The sequence below is a fragment of the Falco rusticolus genome, chromosome 13 (genome assembly GCF_015220075.1).
Source record: "Falco rusticolus isolate bFalRus1 chromosome 13, bFalRus1.pri, whole genome shotgun sequence".
NCBI classification, from domain to species: Eukaryota; Metazoa; Chordata; class Aves; order Falconiformes; family Falconidae; genus Falco; species Falco rusticolus.
In genome coordinates, this window is record NC_051199.1 from 18,607,557 (window position 1) to 18,626,569 (window position 19,013).

Here is a 19,013-nt window from a genome sequence, read left to right on the forward strand (position 1 = left end):
ACATCCCTAGACACCCCCGGTGATGGCTCCCAGGCCATTTTGGGGTGCAAAGGTCTCTCCATCCAGGTCTGCTGGAGTTAGTCACGTGCTGTCCTACCCCAGGCCCAAAGCTTGAAGGCTGGGGACAGTTTTGCCCCCTCCTGAGCGTTCAGCGCTTGCTGGTGGCGGCGCCCCCGTGGCAGGGCCCCCCCTTGCCCCGCGGGACTGGGCTCCTGGCCACTGCCTGACTCATGCCTGGGCAGGGAGCGGCGGGACCTGCCTCGCGCCCCCACCCACGCGAGGGGCGTTGTGCAACCAGATGCCACCGCGCAGCCGGAGCCAGGTGCTGGGGGGGTGGCTGGCCCCCGTGGGGTCCCAGGCCAGGTAGTGGTGCTAACCCCCCTGCAAGCGGGTGTCGGAACCCCTTAGCTGGGTTCCCTGAGGTGCCGCCTTGCAGCATCAGGAAGGGCTTTCTGTGCAGGTTGAGGAGGACCTCAGTGCCCAAACCCACCAGGTCCGCGGGCATTGGTGGCACCTTGTCCCGAGGATGCCATCTGCTCCAGAGTTGGTGGCTTCAGAGGAGAGACCCTGCCAGGCGTGTTGAGTCACCCGGCAGGAGGGGCTGCCTCAGCATGGCCGTGAGTTCTTCCCCATGGCTGGTGGTACTGGGCCACATCACCTGTGTGCCCTATGCACCCATGTCTGCTCCTCTCTGGTCCCCTGGCCCTCCTTGAGCCTGGGGTGGGGGAGGTTTGTTGGTGCTGCTGTGGGCACAGCCATGCATAGGTGCTTTGGACTCTCTGTGCCTCAGTTTCCCCGTCTAAAGTGCAGCTACCGTGGCATGACAGCCAGGTGGGATGGCCGTCAGTGAAGCGAGGAGAAAAAAACCCCACAATTTCCTGGCCTTAAAGGATTCCAGAGCTGGGCTGGGTCCCATGAAGAAGCAAACGTGTGTTTCCTGCAGTGGCCTCAGCTGGGTCCCTTTGCACGGCCGGGTGCACCTGGCCTCTGTCCCTGGTGGAAGGTGACCTGCAACCCAGCACAATGCCTGGCCCTGCTGCCCAGGTAGGAGCAACACCTCCCACCCCAGCCAGGCTTGCGTGGGTGTTGCTGAGATGGCACAGATAACCCCGCACGCAGGGCCGTGGGCAGTGCCGGGGGGGCTGGGGCAGGGTTCACATGTGGGACCCCGAGGCGGCGGTGGGAAGCTGTTCCTTCCTTCTTCCTCCTTGGCGGCCAGCCAACGGCTGCCAGGGGTTATTGGCCGTGTGGCCAAGCATGGCAGGGACCCGGCAGCAAATGGGGGGTGGGTGAGGGGTGCAGGGTCCAGGACTGACCCACCCCTCCCAAAAGAACTGGGGACCCCTGTCCCCGCTTGCCACCCCAGAGCCTTTGGGCCATGTGACTTTGTAGCCCATCAGGTGCTCCCTGAGGGCTGGAGACCCCAACCTTTGGGGTGTCAACCATAAGGTCACCCTGGGAAAGGGCCTTAAAACCTCCCGTGGCAAAGTGGGTGTCCCCCAGCATCAGCGCGTCACCAGGACTAGGATGCCCCCACCTCTGTGGCAGGCTGTGAGACACGGAGCCGCCAGTGCCCCAGGCAGGGCACGTGGTGTCCAGGTCCCCCCCACCTGGGGGTGTGCTCACCCACGGAGCCACCCTGTGGCGTAGCTCCCCTGGGACAGGGAAAGCTGCAGCCATCCCTGTCGCTGAGGAAGCACCATGGGGTGCCGAGGCCAGTGCCTGCTCTGGAGCTGGATGCTGTGGGGGCTCTGGGTGCTGCCAGGTAAGTGTCAGGGTCACCTGCACTGCTGCTGGGCTGACCAGGTGGCTGATACCATCTGGGTGACAGGCTGTGAACAGTCCTCCGGCTGCTTGAAGGCTACAAATTCAAGCCCAGGTACCTAGCCAGGGGTTGCCCTGTCTGCCCGCTGGTGCCACAGCCTCCGCATGGTCCCTTGACTGCAGCAGGGGAAGATGGGGGTGGGGTGTTGTGTGTCAAATCGGGGCTCTTGCCCGTGGGGAAGGTGCCAGTCTTGCTCTTGGCATTGGTCCAGCTGTGGGTGCTGGGGTGGGGGGTACCAGCCCCAAGGGCTGGGGGCACCTTCCTCCTGCAGCAGGAAGGAAGGATGGGAGTGATGGGGACCCTGGGCTAGTTGTTTTTCCTTATTGTGCCCTCACCTACCTGCTCCGCTGCCAGCACAAGCTGGGGAGACAGAGGAGCAGCCCCTTGCCCTTGTGCCAGCCCCAGCAGAGCTGGGCAGCATCTCCACTGCAGCCGACAGCACCAGTGCTCAGCTGCCTCCGGAGCTGGGCATGTGTCAGGCATTCCCCACCGCTGCAGCCGCCCGGCCAGAGCACCCCTCTCCCACCCGCAGGACCACCCCCGCCGTGGGCAGCTACGGCTCAGGTAAGGCTGGCAGGCAGCTGGCTGCGGGCAGGTTCCTGCCAGCTGGGGCCGTGGCGGGGCTGATCCAGCCGTGGCTGCCTTGTCTCGCCCCACAGGCAGCCTGGTGCCGCAGGTGACTGCGAGGGCGCTGGTCCCAGCTAGGACCAGTGGGGAGCAGGGGCAGCCTCCCAGCACGGCAGCTTTCCCTGGGGATCTGGCAATGCGAGGCAGCCCCCAGGCAGGGGTAAGGGCTGGGGTCTCCTCTCCAGGCACTGCCAGCCACCCCACCAGTGTCTCTCTGGCTCCCACCACCACCTGGCACAGGCAGCTTCCATCCCTCATGCCAACAGAGCATGTGGTGGGTGTTGCCACGTTGACCCCAGCTCCAGCTGTCCCTGCTGTAATGGGGACAAGCAAACCACCATCAACCAGCAGCACCGCTCCCAAGCAGGCTGTGGAAGTGTCCAGAGAGTCTCTGGAGAGCAACCCTGGAGAGCCAGTCCTGGGAACAACTGTCCCCGTGCAAGAGGGGACTGTGGTCACGTCATCCACAGGTGCTGCCGATGCACTGAGAGGAGCCCCCCCAGCACCAGGTAGAGATCTGTCCCTGCCAGTGGCACATGTTCCAGCTTCTCAACCAGCCCCAGGAACAAAAGCATCTTCCTCAGTCCCTGGCAAACTGGATGATACCAGTAAGTTGGTGCAGCTGGGCAATGCTGTCACTGCAGAGGGGATGCTGAGGACAGCATGGACCACAGTGTCATTGCACAGCACAGGGACATCACCCCCCAGCATCAGCAAGAGCTCTGCTGAGTCTCACGCAGCCGCTGTGCTCCTGTCCCAGGAGGTCACGCTAGGGCTGGACAAGGCCACCTCACCTCCAGCCACAGCAGCCAGCATCCCTCGGGACACAGGCAGCCCCGTGAAGCCAGCAGCAGCCTCAGCCAGCCCTGCCTCTGGCCTCCCCAGGGGTCCCCCCAGTACAGCCACAGAGGGAGCCAGGATGGCAGCCCCACCGTCTGCAGAACCCCCAAGCACATCCTCGGCAAAGGTCACCTTTTCTTCTGCCACCACTGACGTCGGCAAGGCTACAGAGCCAGGGCCACGTGCCTTATCCAATGCTGGCCACAATGCCTCGCAGGACTCCCCTGTGTCCCCCCCTCAGCTACCTCCAGCCCTTTCACCCTGGCTGCCTGGTGGTGCTGTGCTGGGCACAGGAGACATGCTTACTCACAGCCCCAGCACGGGCCCTGGCACTGCTGGAGATGGGCTGCCTGGAGCCAATGCTGCTGCTCACCCCCAGGCCACTGCACTAGCTCTGGGCACACCGGCTATGGTGATGGATGTCACTGCTGCAGAGCACCCCTCCGCTGCATCACTGCCAGCTCTGGGAAGTTCTGATGCTGAGCTGGTGTCCGTCAAGAGTGAGGCCAGCGCCAGAGCCACAGCAGGCACCACTTTCCTGGAGACCAAGGCCGCCCCAGTGGGGTTCAGCATGAGGCTGTCCCCCTTCACAACTCCCAACAGTCCTGGTGGTCCCTCTCTGGGGCCCTTTCCACACTCCATGGGGTCTCTGCTCCCCCAGGCCCCCTCAGCAGGTCTTGGGGCCACCACGGCAAAGACAGCTGCAGACAGATCCCTTCCAGCCATACCCAGCACGGCCACAGACTTGTCCCTCACGGCTGCTGGTGGAGCAAAGCCAGACAGGACCCCTCAAGCCACTGCTGTACTCACATCTCCCCTTGGTGCATATGGCATCATGACTGGGCCAGCTGCCCATCCATCTTCCCTCGTTAGCAGCACTCCAGTTAGCAAAGCAGGGATGGGAACAGCATCACTGGCCGATGGCGATGCCACCGCAAGGCTGAGGGACGCTGGAGCCACCCTGACTGTGCGTGATGCATCTCACAGCCTCAGCCAGCCTGGTCCCACTGCGAGCTCAGCACACTTGGGAACTGCTGCCACCTCTGGACCTGCACCAGCCCCACCGCTCCAGGCTGGGCCCCAACATGGGGCAGCTCTGGGGGCAAAGACGTGGTCACCCAGCACTGTACCAGGCACGGGCACAGCTCTACCAGGAATCCCAGGGGTACCCAGAGCAGCCAGCATCCCCATGGTATCCCAAGCAGGCATTCCCGCTCTTCTGAAAGGCAGTGCTGCTGCAGGGTTGGCTCCAGGACCGTCCTCATCCAGCATCCCCCAAGAGATGGCAGCTGGCATGTCCCCAACCACTCTACTGCCAGCAATCGGTGCTTCAAGTGACCCCCACCAGGATGGCAGCACCATGGGGCGAGTGGTAGGGACAACATCCCTGGAGGTGGGCACAGAGGAGAGCCCAGGTGCCAGTGCAGCAGGGCCAGTTTCCAGCCACGTAATCGTCACTGCTGGGCCATCACCAGAGCCACCTGCCCAAGGGACGGATGCTCCAGAAACCAGGCCCACAGCGGATCTGCCTCTCCTGGCTCCCAGGGGTGGTCGCTCAGCCCCACCAGCCGTGGCTAAGCCCAGCCCAGCACAGGCCATGGCAAGCCACCTCCTCAGCACCACCACTGGCAAGACACCCCAGCCTGTGACACTGCTTCTCCCTAAAAACACAGCCATGGACAAAGGTGGGGGCAAGTCCCAGCCAGCAGAAGATGGCAGAGTCACACGGACAGCTCCAGGCTCAACCCTGGTTGAAAACGCGAGGTTGGGTGCCACAACAGGTATGCCTGACAGTAGTGACACCACCCTTGGGACAGCCCCACCAGTGCCACCCACCACCACAGCCAGCATCACTGCTCAGCAAAGCGGGACAGCCCCACCAGTGCCACCCACCACCACAGCCAGCATCACTGCTCAGCAAAGCGCAGCTGCATTGGACCACAGCTATCATACTGCTAAGCCCACCACAGACCTGGACATGGACCTGGACATGGATATGGCTTCTCCCACCACAGAGAATGGGCCTGCAGAGCTGCTCCTGGGGTTGCCCACTCCTATGGCTGGAGCGGCTGAGCCAAGCACCAGTGATGCCACCCCATCGGCACGCTCTGCCCTAGGCAGCAAAAGACCTACAGCAGTGGCTGTCATGCATATGGTGTCACCCACAGCTCCAGAGCTGGTTGTGACACCTTACCTTGGCCTCGCTCACAGCACTGCTGAGCCAGATGTCAGTATTTCCTCTCCTGTCCCTGGGAACACCCATTTGGTGGTGGTGGCACCTTCTGTCACCCCCAGCATCACCATCAATGGTCCAGCAGTGGGAGCAGGTGACGCCAGTCTCAGCAGTGCCTCTGCTCCACGCAGCCCCCGTGCCGCCATGAGGCCATACCCTGAGGCCACTGATAGCACCCGCGACCCCGGCTTGAGGGCTGTCAGCCTGGTTGCTGAGGATGAGACCACGGCTGCAGTCTCCTCGCTGGCTGTTGGCCATGCACACGTGTGGGAGACTACAACTGTGTCCCCATCAGGTGCCGGGAGTACCACTGCAGCCAGGCAGACCCCTCCCAAGCCAGCAACAAGCATCACTTCTCCCACAGCCATCAGCAACCATGCCATGGGACAGCCTGTGAGCACGTCACCTCCTGGCTTCCGAACATCTCTAGGGGCACCTGCCTGGGGGAAGAAAACAGCCACCACTGCTGGGAGCACCATGGCCACCACTGCAGGAAGCATCACAGGCACCACTGCAGGCAGCACCACGGCCATCACTGCTGGCAACGCCATGGCCACCACTGCAAGGAACACCACAGCCACCGCTGCAGGGAGCACCACAGGCACCACTGCAGGCAGCACCACAGCCATCACTGCCAGCACCACAGCCACCACTGCAGGGAACACCACAGCCACCGCTGCAGGCAGCACCATGACCACTGCTGCAGGGAGCACCACAGGCACTGCTGCAGGCAGCATCACAGCTGCTACACCAGGCAGCACCATAGCCACCACTGCAGGCAGCACTGCAGGGAACACCACAGGCACCACTGCAAGCAGCACCACAGGCACCACTGCAAGGAGCACCACAGGCACTACTGCAGGCAGCACCATGGCCATCACTGCAGCGAACAGGACAAGCACCACTGCAGGCAGGACCACAGGCATCACTGCAGGGAGCACCGCAGCCACCGTGGCAGGCAGCACCACAGGCACCACTACAGGCAGTATCACAGTCACTGCTGCAAGGAGATCCACGGCCACCACTGCAGGAAGCACCACAGCCACCACTGCAGGAAGCACCACAGCCACCGCTGCAGGTAGCACCATGGCCATCACTGCAGGGACCACCACAGCCACTGCTGCAGAGAACACCACAAGCACCACCACAGGCAGCACCACAGATGCTGCTGCAAGGAGCTCCATGGCCACCGCTGCAAGGAGCACCACAGCCACCGCTGCAGCCAGCACCACGGCCATCACTGCAAGCAGCACCACAGCCTCCACTGCAGGCAGCACCATGGCCATCACTGCAGAGAACACCACAAGCACCACTGCAGGCAGCACCACAGCTACTGCTGCAAGGAGCACCACGGCCACCACTGCAGGGACCACCACAGCCACCACTGCAGGCAGGACCACCACAGCCACCGCTGCAGGCAGCCCCACAGGCATCGCTGCAGGGAGCACCACAGCCACCGTGGCAGGCAGCACCACAGGCACCACTACAGGCAGTATCACAGCCACTGCTGCAAGGAGATCCACAGCCACTGCTGCAAGGAGATCCACAGCCACCGCTGCAAGGAGCACCACAGCCACCGCTGCAGGTAGCACCACAGCCACCGCTGCAGGTAGCACCACAGCCACCGCTGCAGGTAGCACCACAGCCACCGCTGCAGGTAGCACCACAGCCACCGCTGCAGGTAGCACCACAGCCACCGCTGCAGGTAGCACCACAGCCACCGCTGCAGGTAGCACCACAGCCACCGCTGCAGGTAGCACCACAGCCACCGCTGCAGGTAGCACCACAGCCACCGCTGCAGGTAGCACCATGGCCATCACTGCAGGGACCACCACAGCCACTGCTGCAGAGAACACCACAAGCACCACCACAGGCAGCACCACAGATGCTGCTGCAAGGAGCTCCATGGCCGCTGCTGCAAGGAGCTCCATGGCCACCGCTGCAAGGAGCACCACAGCCACCGCTGCAGCCAGCACCACGGCCATCACTGCAAGCAGCACCACAGCCTCCACTGCAGGCAGCACCATGGCCATCACTGCAGAGAACACCACAGCTACTGCTGCAAGGAGCACCACGGCCACCACTGCAGGGACCACCACAGCCACCACTGCAGGCAGGACCACCACAGCCACCGCTGCAGGCAGCCCCACAGGCATCGCTGCAGGGAGCACCGCAGCCACCGTGGCAGGCAGCACCACAGGCACCACTACAGGCAGTATCACAGCCACTGTTGCAAGGAGATCCACCGCCACCACTGCAGGGAGCACCATGGTCACCACTGCAGGGAGCACCACAGCCACTGCTGCAAGCAGCACCATGGCCATCACTGCAGGCAGCACCACGGCCACCGCTGCAAGGAGCACCACAGGCACCGCTGCAGGGACCACCACAGGCACCACTGCAGGCAGCACTGCAGCCATTGCTTTTGGCAGCACTGTGGTTGTTGCACCTACAACCCCAGTGAGCCCAGCCAAGGAGGTAGAAGTTCTTCCAGCCCCAGGCACCACATCACTGGTCACACCACCAGCCACCACCAGCCCTGTTACCACCCCAGTTTCTGCCTTTGGCTCTCAGAGGGGATCAGCCACAGCACCAAGCACACCTGCCCACACCACCACCAGCCACAAAAATCCTGCCCCTGAGCCCCAACCCACCCACGGGCTTATCAGTAAGTAGATTTTATTCTTTCCAAGCAAAGAGCAGGAGGGGGTTGTCAGCCAGCCAAGCACTGTGATGGCTGAGGGTGTAGCCCAGCCTGGGGAGACTCATCTACATTGCACATCAGGCTGCCAGATTCATGGGGAAAGGTGAAACTGGACATCTGAGAGCATCCTATTCCAAGTTAAAAACTGGTTAAAAAATGGGTTGCAGTCTGTCAGAGCGCTGGTCTGGTTGGGGGCGTGGGGTGCAGGCACAGCATCCTGGCAGCAAACAGGTGAGTTTACCCTGGCTGCAGGAAGGATGGAGTAGACATTAATGTTTTTTTCACTTTTTGATTTATGTCCTGCCTGTGTCAGTACCAGCAGCCTCACTCTACCCCTTCGGCATGGAGGGAAGGGACCAAGAATGCGTCCAGAGAACGGTGGATTTTAACTCCCCCCTGTTCAAGCCAGAGATTGGGTTCCCCTTCGGAAAGTCGCTGCACGATGCTCTCTATGTGAGTTCCCCCCTTGCTGAACATGTGAGGAATGTGCAGCCTCTTTGGTAGAAAAAATCCCATGAAATGGAGCAGAAACCAAATTTCACCTGAATGTTTTGGGTTTTTTCCTATTTAAAATGGCTGATTTCTGCTTCCCCGTGGAGGCTAAAAGCTATCCCAGGAGCTGCCTAGGATGTCAGCAAACAATGAATTATTTTGGTTAGTTTACAGATAACGGACTGATCATTTTCCCACCCACTGACAACTACGTCCCCTCCAACCCCAACCCACCTCCCCAGGGCTTCAGCGGCCAGGAGAGTTTGCCGATGGTGGCTGCCTTTTGGGATGACGCAGATTTCTCTCAGGGTGTCGGCACCACCTGGTACCAGGTCAGGGTCACCAAAGATGTTCTCCTGGGAAAGCCCAGCTCCCAGTTCACCCATTTCACCCTCTGTCTTGCCAACTGGTAGGAGTACTCCACCCTCAGCTCTACTAAAGATCCCCTTGTCCATGACGTGGAAGCAAAGATTGAGAAATATCTGAAAACCTCCTACGCAGCAAAATGGACCTTGAAAGTGACATGGGAGAAAGCTCCAGCGTACCCGTCCCAGCAGGATGACTCTCAGGTGAGCAGTGGGGGACCCAGGTGATAGAGGGGACTGCCACCAGTGACAGCTGGGGCAGGGCTGGGCTGCTTGTCTCCCACAACTTGTTTTGGGTCTCACCACTTCAGTCTGCACTGTGGGGAGAGCTGGGGAGGCTTTGGGGGTGCTAAGGGGGTGTCCTGGATTTCTCCAGACAAGTACCTACCAGGCAGTCCTCACCACCGATGGGAACCGTTCCTTCGCCCTGCTGCTCTACCAGGATGGCGGGATGCGGTGGGACTATAGCAAGCTGGCTGCAGGCAACGTGCTGATCGGCTTCTCCAGGTGCTGTGCATGTGTGGCTGCATTTTGGGACAGCAGCAATTTCTCCCAGCACTATGTTGGGAGCATCAGAGACATTATCCTCAGGAGAGCCCAGGTCCCACCCACAGAGCATCCCTGTCCTGTTTAAACTGCCTCTCCTGCAAACCGCAGCAGTTCCCACCCCAGCTGCTCTACGGGGAGTGGAGGAGGGTTGTGTTGGGAGGGTGACCCCAAAACTTCTCTCCACACAGTGGTGATGGCTATGCCCAAAATAACGAGCTGACTCAAAAGCCACCAGCTGTCAAGTACCGACCCGACCAGTACAGCAGCGCTGGCACCGGTACGGCACTGGGGGACCCCTTGGGGTGGGTGGGGATGGAGGGAGTGGCGTGCTGTCTGCTGGCATCCCTCGCACACATCCCTGCAGGGTGATGGGCCAGCAAAGCCACTGGGCAAGGGCTGGCCGCCAAGAGCAGAGCACAGGTGTCCCATGTCCTGCTGTGGCTTGCCACAGCCACGCTGGCTCTAGAGGGAGCCTGGACACCTCGTGTGAGGTCAACGGCTGCCGACGATTGTCCCCACGGGATCCGCGCCCCGCCCCCCCCCCTCACACACACACACCCCCCCCCGGCCCCAGCGCAAGACGAGACCCCGGCCAAGCTGTGCTGTTCTCTGGTTGCTCCCCTAGACGTGCGTGGGCTGTGGATATACAGGCTGGACAGTCGCTCCCAGGTGAACTACAGGCTGCGGTGCCTGGCGTGGCTGGAAGCGGAGCCAGCGCCAGGCGCCTGGAACAGCCAGCTGCCGCCGTGCCCCTGCGCCCAGCCCCAGGCAGAGCTGGACCCCCGCTACCGCCAGAGCAGAGGTGCCAAACGCCGCCCCCCCGGGGCCAGCCGTGGGGTGGGGGGATGGCAGGGTGTCCCCTCCTGCTCTGGGGGTGGCCATGACCCCCCCGCACCATTTCAGGCCCAGTGGACGGCTCCATGAAGATGCTGCGCACTGCATCCCCCAGCCCGGCTGGAGCCGGGGTGCGGTGCCTGTATCAAGACGGGAGCTTGCTTGAAGGCTGGCAGGAGAGAGCATGGAGCCTCCCCATCCACCCCACTGCTGGTAAGTGGGCACCAGAGCTCCCTCGCCCTAAAACACCCCGAGCACTGAGCGCTGTGCAGGCGCAGCAGGGACCCCAACACCCCCCAGCACCTGTGCACCTTCCTCTGCAGACAGGGAGCTGGAGGCATTCGACTGGTGCTGCCGGCGCGTGGGGAAGCCCCAGTTCTGCACCAGGTTTGCTGAGAAGAGACCACGGGTTGGCTGCGAGGGATATGTGCCACCAACTCCTGGTGAGTCCCCATGGCTCTGTCTCCTCTGTGCCAGGGTACTGGGTGGATGGCACGGCTGTATGCCGACCCTATGCATTAGCCACGGACGCACAGCATCCCAGTGGGGACTGCTGAGCCCAGTGCAGCACTGGGGGCTGCTCTCCTTTGTGCAATGACACCAGCATTTGCTCTTCTCCCTCCCACCAACACGCTTCCATCTCCTTTGGACCCCAGCTGTTGCCTTCGGGGACCCCCACATCACCACCCTGGATGGACTCACCTACACCTTCAACGGGCTCGGGGACTTTGTCCTGCTGCTGGCCAGTGATGCCCTGACCAGCTTCATGCTGCACGGGCGCACGGCCCAGACCGGCGCGGCCCAGGCCACCAACTTTGTGGCCTTTGCTGCCAAGTACATCTCTGCCACCACCACAACAGTGAGTAGGAATGACCTGGGTATCAGTTTGAGCTTCTAATGGGAGAGACCCATCTGGCAGGTTGGGCATCATCTCTACATCACCTACAAGTGGCTGGGACTTGAGGAGCATCTCCCTTCCTCTTCCTGCCACTTCCCATGACCCTAGCAAAGTGTTAGTAGTGGTGGGTTGGACTAAGACAAACGGAACACACCTCTAACACCTTTAGCAAGCTGGCCAGCAAGGGCCTGGAGCTCTGCAGGAACATGGTCTGCTCTACCGTTGTTGCCCCACACCCTTTGCCCTAACCACTGCTCTCCTCTGGACACATTAGCACAAGCACGTACATTTCCTTGCTTTGCAGAATTGCTCCCCACACCCGTTTCAGTAAGCAAAGTCTCCTGGCGTCAGCAGAAGCAGCTGTTGAGCAGCATGAAGAGGGGGCTCAGGGGCTGGAGCCCACCAGCACAGCTCTCCATGCTGCCATGGTCAGCCAAGCAGCGGCGGTGGCCTGTGCATGCCCCATGCCAGCAGTGATGGGGGACACCTTGCTGTCCTCTTCTGTGCGGCCATCAAAGCTGCTGTATTGTGTATTGCTGGGGTGAAGAGCACACCAACACAGCCCCTGGGGCTGAGCCTCTCTAGCAGGGCTGGAGGATGACAGGGTTTAGCTTGAGCGTCCCCAGCATGTGGGGACAGCAGGAAGGGACGAGCAGAGAGGCTGACTGGGACATTCACCATAATTTTCAGGTTGAGTGGACCTTGGGGAGCCAGGGTGACATCCAAGTCCTCCTGAATGATGAAACCATCCAGTTTTCCTATTCCCAAGGTGAGCAGGAGGTACAGCTAAATGTTAAACGTATCTGGGGTGACAATGTTAAATGTATTTGCAGGGAGGGGTGTCCCCACCCCATGGGGACCGGCCCTGCCCAGCACAAGGGCAGCCATTCTGAGCTCCATCAAACATCTCCCACCTGCACCCTGCCTCTGATGCAGCTGAGGTGGACGTGGAGTGCTCCCTTCCCCAAATTCAGGGGCATCATTTTAGATCCCAGCCTTGCGTGGACCCTCCTTCTTGTGCTTTCCTTCTCCTGCAGACATGAGTGCCGAGGTATACTACAGCCCTGGTGTCCTGCTGGTCAACACCTCCTCCATCACAGCCATCTTCGATGGGGCCATTGCCGTCTCCATCTCAGCCAACTCCGGGATCCTCAGCGTGGTCTGCAGCCTGCCCGATCGGTACCGCAACAGCACTAAGGGCCTCCTAGGTGAGGATTTCTGGCACCGCTGCCGAGCTGGGGTGAAAAGTCTCCTTCCCACCCTAAAGCAGGCTGGAAAATGCTGGGGGAATGTGCTTGTGAGGGTAGGGACAAACCCTGGGTCTAAACTAAACACCAGCCAGCACCAGAGAGGAGGTCAACCCCAGCGTGGGGGACTCCAATCCTCTGGTGATGCTTTACCAGGTGTGTGGGACCACGACCCTGTAGATGACTTCCAGATGCCGAATGGTACAAGCATCCCTGTGAACAGCAGTGAGGAGGAGATCTACAGCTATGGGATGACCTGTAAGTCCAGGCTCAGGATCCACTTTGACAATCCCCCTATTCCTGCACCTTCCGGCCATGCTTTTGCTGGAGACATTTAGAGACTTGCCTGAGCAAAAGTCATGCCAGGGAAGCCCTTTGGTCTCCTCACTGCTCTGTGGAAATGAGCCCTAAAATATAAGAAACCTTAAAAACCCAAGGCCGTACCCATGGTGTGCTCTCTTGCAGGGGCTGCTGGAGAGCACAGCTTGTTTGCTCAGCCTATGGACTCACCAGTACTGAACTTCACACCCATCTTCTTGTCTTGGCTGCGGCAGGAGAATGAAAGCCAGTACCAGCTGGCAGCCTCTCAGTGCCACAGCAGCAAGGAGTGCATCTACGATTCCCTGAGCACAGGGGACATGGCCCTGGGCCTGGCCACCCAGAGCCTCGCAGCCGACTTTCAGCAGAAGAAGACAGTACTCAGTGAGTGGAGCAGATCCCCATGTTCAAGAGGGCACGGCTTGGGAAACCAGTTAGTGCCCTGCTCCCTCCCTGGGCTCTCTTGCTCCGTGTGAGCAGGAGAGAAGTCACCAAGGCCTTGGAGCTGCATTACCCAACTGGCTAGTATCCAAGCCTGGGAGATGTCATCATGCTGTGCAACATGAGGTCCTTGCCAGTGCGTGGCCATGGCAGCACGTGCCTGGTGTCCTATCCTCACCAGGAGGGACTCAGAGCTTAGGGGTGCCAAGGCCATGTAGCAAACAACCAGCTGTGTGCTGGGCTGCTCTCTCCTCAGGTGCCTTCCCTCCTGTCATCACTGGTGACCCGTCGCTCACTGCCTTCAGGACAGAAAGGGTCAGGAGGCAGTACCGTGCCATGGGGGTGGGTGCACACTTTGTCCCCCACCTCTCGCCAGAGCTCAACATATCGGGTAAGGAAGGAGAGATGGGACAGCTGGGATGGGATGGGTGGGTACCAGCCACCCAGCCCCTTTCCTCTGCCACCTCCTCTAACTCCCACCTCTCCCCCTGGCAGAGAGCGGGACCCTGACATGGGAGCCCCGTGGGATGGCCCCACTCACCATCAACCTGGAGGCTGTCGGATCCAACAACCTCTCTGCCCTCCTCCAGCTTCGCTTCACCCTTTGCAACTGCAGTAGGAGCCAGGAGTGTGACTACAGCAACACCGTCACCCTCGGGGGGTCCTCCCTGCAGGTAGTGTGCCAGAAAGCTCCTCCGGTGCCACAGTGTCTGTCCCCATGCCAGCTGTCTTCTCTGCCCACCCATCCTGCTCATGTCCCCTAAGCCAGTGTCACCATCCCCTTCCCACAGCTGGCAGCCTGCAGGTGCGAGGGCGGCTACTCAGGTCCCTTCTGTCAGGATCCTCCAGACCCCTGTGCCCAGGGATGCTTCCCCGGCGTGGGCTGTGACTCACACGCTGGCTGTGGCCCCTGCCCTGCTGGCCTGACCGGTGACGGGCGGCACTGCTCAGGTGACAAGGGCTCACCATGGCCACTGGGAACCCGGGGTGCCTGCAGGATTGCCTCAGCTCCCGGTGCCATGCTGCATTGCCTCAGCAGATATCGATGAGTGTGCGCAGGGGACAGCGTGCCTGGGGAATGCCACCTGCACCAACACGGTGGGCAGCTATGCCTGCTCCTGCCCAGATGGTGAGGAGGGTGAGTACGGCACTCTGGCAGGCATGGTCCTCATCCCCATCACCCCCCAGCCCTCAGTGCAAGAGGGCTCCTGTTGGACCCAAACTGGCCGGAGAGAAGCGGGAGCTGGCTGAGCTCTGTGCCCAAGCCCTTGCTGTCCTTACCAGAGGGGACCAGAGTCCAGCTGCCCCTCATGCTCCCAGGCTACAAATCTCACTAATCCACTGGGGAGGGAAATTTCTCCTGTGCAATTTTTCTTTTCGAGAAAAAAAAAATCTCATCCCGTCAAAATTCCAATGCATATATGGAGGTTGGGGGAGGCTAAAATCTAATCCTGTTTTCAGACGGCTGTGGCAGTGTTGGGGTGATGGGTTTTGTTCCTGTTCTAATGCAGCAGGCTGGGATTTCATAAGGGCAAAAGGCTCCAGCTGGGAGGAGGGGATGCAGGGCTTTTCCTTGAGGCTGTGAATTCATACTAAAGTCTTAACACATTAAAAAGAATACAAAACTTGGATTAAAGTCATTACAGAGAGGCTGGGGGTGGATCAGTGTGCTGGGGTTCTTCCCCTGCAGCCAGGCTTGTCCTTCCACCTGACTTGAGCTTCCCATCCTGCAGGCGAGGGGCCAGGCTGTGGCTCAACCTGTGGCTCCCGCTCCTGCCCCAAGGGCTACTGCAACAACGGGGGACGCTGCCATCTGCACCCCATCTCCTGCACCCCCACCTGCACCTGCCCCCCAGCTTTCACCGACCAGCGCTGCCTCGTGGCAGGAGGGGATTTTCAGCCGCTGCCCAGCACAGGTAGGTGCCTTGTGCCCAGTGGGGGCTGAACCCCAACCCTGCTTGCCCCAACCCTGGGATGCCAGAGCCGTGGCTGCGGCTTCCCCTGCAGATCTCCCTCGGAGAAGTGTTCAGCTGCTGGTCAGGACACTGCGAAATGCCACTGTCGGGGAAGTCAACAGCACCGTAAGTCACCAGGGATGGCCTCGGGGAGGGGGATGCACTGGCACTTCAGGAAGCATGGCAGCTTGGGGTGCCTGTGCCTGTGCCTCCATGTGCTCCCCTCCTGTGGGATCCTCAGGGATCCCCAGTGGATCCGCAGGGCTGGAGGGAGGCAGTGCCAGCCACATGATGCCAGCTGTGGCCGTGGCCGTGTGCCAGGTCCCTGGCTCATGAGCAAAAGGCCAGAGCAGCCCTTGGAGCTCCACTGCGGTGCCTGTGGTGCCCTTCAGCCTCTCCCCGTGCTGGTGCAGTCCTGCCCTCCCCTAATGCCAACCTGCTCCCCCCTCCCCCCCCCTCCCCCGACAGGTCTCAGCCATCCTGGGCTCCCTCGAAGTAAAGGCTTTCCAGAGCAACACCAACGTCACCCAGACGTGAGTCAATTGTGGAGCAGCCCTGTGCCCAGCCCAGGGAGCCAGTGGGGCAGGGTTAGGCATGGAGCCACAGGGTTTTTGGGACACAGAGGGCATTTTCCTCCACCCCAGAGTCTGTTTTTCCAGCCCTGATGCTGATAAACCCTTGGAGACATAAGCCTCATGGCACCTTCTGCCTCATCCTTTCTTTACCACCCTCCAAATGGGGAAATGGAGGCATGGGGAGGCTTGGCCACGCTGTGATGCAGGCTCTGCCAGCAGCCCGGTCTTTTCCCTGCAGGACAGACAGCGATGGCTTCACCTTCGTGGTAGTGTCCGAGTTTGCCTATGACAGCCACAGCACCATCATCCAGTTCCTGAACGAGGAGCTGCCGGGGGCCATCACCGCTGCCTTCAACAGCCGGCGGAGGCGACGGGAGGTGGGCGCACACCTCCTCTTCCAGCGCCTGCACCAGGACAACATCACCGACCTAGTGAAGCGTGAGTTTCTCCCAGCACCAAGCTGGAGAGCCTCGAGGAGTACTCCACTGTCCCCATCATCTGTGTGCCCTGGGGTTTGGGTAGTGCCCGTGGGGGGAAGCGGGTGAGCAGCAGTCCGCATGCCGGGCATGGATCCATCTCAGGGAGACCTAGGAAAGCATCAAGGGGATGCTACCTCATGGCTGAACCCATGCCTTCCCTCCCCAAGTGACAGTGGCTGAGCTGAGGTACTATTTTCCCTGCGGTCTGTACGGCTACAAGGGCTACCAGCTCCACTACACAGGGACCATCGGCTTCATCTGCATCTCCCCTTGCAAGACCGGCTACTGCCAGCACGGCGGCCAGTGCCAGCACTTGCCTGAGGGTCCCACTTGCAGGTAGCAGCAGTGCTGGGGGTGGATGAGGCCACCCAGCATGGCCGCTTCTTCCCACAGCATCACCATTCCTCCCTCCCCATTCACAGCTGCTTCCCCTTCTCCATCTTCTCCCCCGCTGGTGCCCGGTGCGAGCGGCTGGCCATCAGCCTCGCTGCCTTCCTCGGCATCTTGCTGGGAGCCCTGGCTCTGCTCTGCCTCCTGCTCACCACCGCTTGCCTGGCCTTGTGCCTCTGCCGCAGGCGCCGCCGCCAGCACCGGGGGTGAGCCATGGGCTGGACCTGCACAGGGGTGGGTGCTGTGGGTGCGGCTGGGAAGAAGGTTAGATGTCAGGAAGAAAAACTAGTGGAAAATCCATCTCTGGAAGACCCACGACTGGTGGGACCCACCTGGCCTGGGCAGGGGGAGCCTGCCCTGGGGAAGGGTCTGGGCTGGATGATCTTTTAGCATCTTCCAGCCCCTTTCCCAGTCACCTGCTGCTCAGGGCTGCAATGTCAGTGGGTTGAACATTAATTTCCCTTTTTCCCTCATGTCAGGGAGTATTTGCATTTCTTCATCATCCCACCCAGCACTCAGTTGCAGATGGGCTTTCTATTTAATTATAATTTGAATACCACCCAAATTATTTCCGCTGCAATTCACATTGGTCTGGAGCAAGGAAAAGGTGGTTGCAGGACTGGACCTTGCCTTCCAGCAGAGCAGGGGCATAGCAGATGGCTGACGAGGTGCAAGGCTGGGGTGGAAGCACCAGCATCTCCTTCCCTCCTCCCCAGCCCTTGGTCCCGGCATGGCATCCATGCTCAGGGGAATCTCAGTGCCCCAAGCCCCTCTGCACCGGTCAGAGCTGTCCCCTGCCCCTGCTGCTGGCTCTCTGACAGCCCTGGTGCCAGAGCTCTCTGGGGAGCGCCGCTGTTCCTTTGCACTTGTGGCAAGACAAGAAATTGTGTGTGCCAAGAACTGGGGCTCTTCCTCCTCTCATTGTCCCATCCTGCCCCCACACTCAGTCACTGCTCCCCTCTACCATCCGACCCAGGCACCAGGACAGGACCAAACAGGGGCTTTCCCATCCCCACCCCAACATGTTGTCCCCTTTTTGCTTCCCCCCCCCCCCCAGGGCCAAGGAGACCTTCTGGAGGACACAGCCCTTGTCCTGTGAGTACATCCCTGCAATCCCCCACCACCACCCTGGCTCTGCTTCACCCCAGTCTTCTTCAGGCTCTGCTCATCTTCCCCATTCCAGCTCTGATGATGGCAGGAGAGCGAGCAGAGCCCACGCTCCCCCACTCCCTGGAAAGGTGTTGGGAACCACAGCTCCAGGCCATTGACCCTTCTGTCCAGGTCTGCCCAGGGGTTGTACCTGCGAGGGGCGAGGGTGGGGGGCTGTAGGCTGGGAACTGATGTCCTGATCCTGTGCCTCAAAGACGCTCAGGAGCTGTGCCTCCTCCTGGAGCATCACGGATGCTTTGGCTGCCGTTAGGGTCTGCACCACTGTCTGAGCTTGTTGCAAAGAGCAGAGCCCATGCAGCCCTGACAGCACGGCATGGCCTGTCCCTCCTTTACAGATAAGGATCCAGAGACCCCACATCAGGCCCCCGAGCCAGCCCCCGCTGCAGCCCTAGCCTGCCACCAGCCCTGCCCCACCGCCTCTGGGCTCAGGAGGACCCAGTGCTGCTGCTGGCCCTGCCACTCTCAGGCTCTCCGGCAATGGCACCCGCATGGAGGCAGGGGACAGGCAGCTGTCTATTGCAGTTGTGGGAGGATCCACTCTGGAGGAGGTGCTCTTTTTTGAATGAAGAATGTGGGTTTATGTTCAGTGGCCAAAGCCAGAAGATTTCACCTTCCCCTGAAGAGACAACCGAGCTAGTCCCCGAGCATGTCTGCTTTGGGGTATGCTCTAGTGCAACGTAACTGGACCCAGAACAGCCACGGATAGCAGAGTCAGGTCGGGCAATGAGCCATTATAACCCATTAGGTGTTGCAGCACTCTCCAAACTAGCCAGCTGCAACAAGGTCTTTTACCATCACACCACAGCATACTCTTCACGCCAGTCCCTCTGCTGCCTTCTCCTAGTCTCTCCTCACCCAGGGCACGCTTCTTCCTCCTCTCTCTTCCTTGACTGCTCTCTCTTCGTTGGCTCTCAACCACTTAACAGAACAGCCACAGCTGCACCTTATCCTCATCAGCCAACCCACCGCCCCTGAAGCCAGCCCACAGCTGTATATTATTGATGTTCATTAACCCAGCTTCATTCCTCTACAATTAGGAATAAAATAGAATATAACAAAAATGATGGCATG

At 60.6% G+C, this 19,013-nt stretch overlaps 1 protein-coding gene across 1 annotated transcript; it reads left to right on the forward strand.

Annotated features, from left to right (window-relative positions):
- Positions 1 to 5,669: 5,669 nt before the first annotated feature.
- On the forward strand, positions 5,670 to 18,812 carry MUC4 (mucin 4, cell surface associated). The gene is made up of 29 exons (XM_037407283.1): positions 5,670 to 5,820; positions 6,304 to 6,603; positions 6,748 to 8,193; positions 8,543 to 8,682; positions 8,889 to 9,053; positions 9,135 to 9,290; positions 9,463 to 9,593; positions 9,824 to 9,912; positions 10,261 to 10,437; positions 10,539 to 10,682; positions 10,793 to 10,912; positions 11,126 to 11,328; positions 12,058 to 12,136; positions 12,405 to 12,575; positions 12,771 to 12,872; positions 13,080 to 13,316; positions 13,630 to 13,764; positions 13,869 to 14,047; positions 14,165 to 14,324; positions 14,413 to 14,511; positions 15,107 to 15,289; positions 15,381 to 15,454; positions 15,797 to 15,861; positions 16,142 to 16,341; positions 16,550 to 16,718; positions 16,805 to 16,978; positions 17,830 to 17,867; positions 17,956 to 18,053; positions 18,278 to 18,812. The coding sequence occupies exons 1-29, from the start codon at positions 5,670 to 5,672 to the stop codon at positions 18,332 to 18,334; spliced, it is 5,442 nt and encodes a 1,813-aa protein (XP_037263180.1). The 3' UTR covers positions 18,335 to 18,812.
- Positions 18,813 to 19,013: the final 201 nt, after the last annotated feature.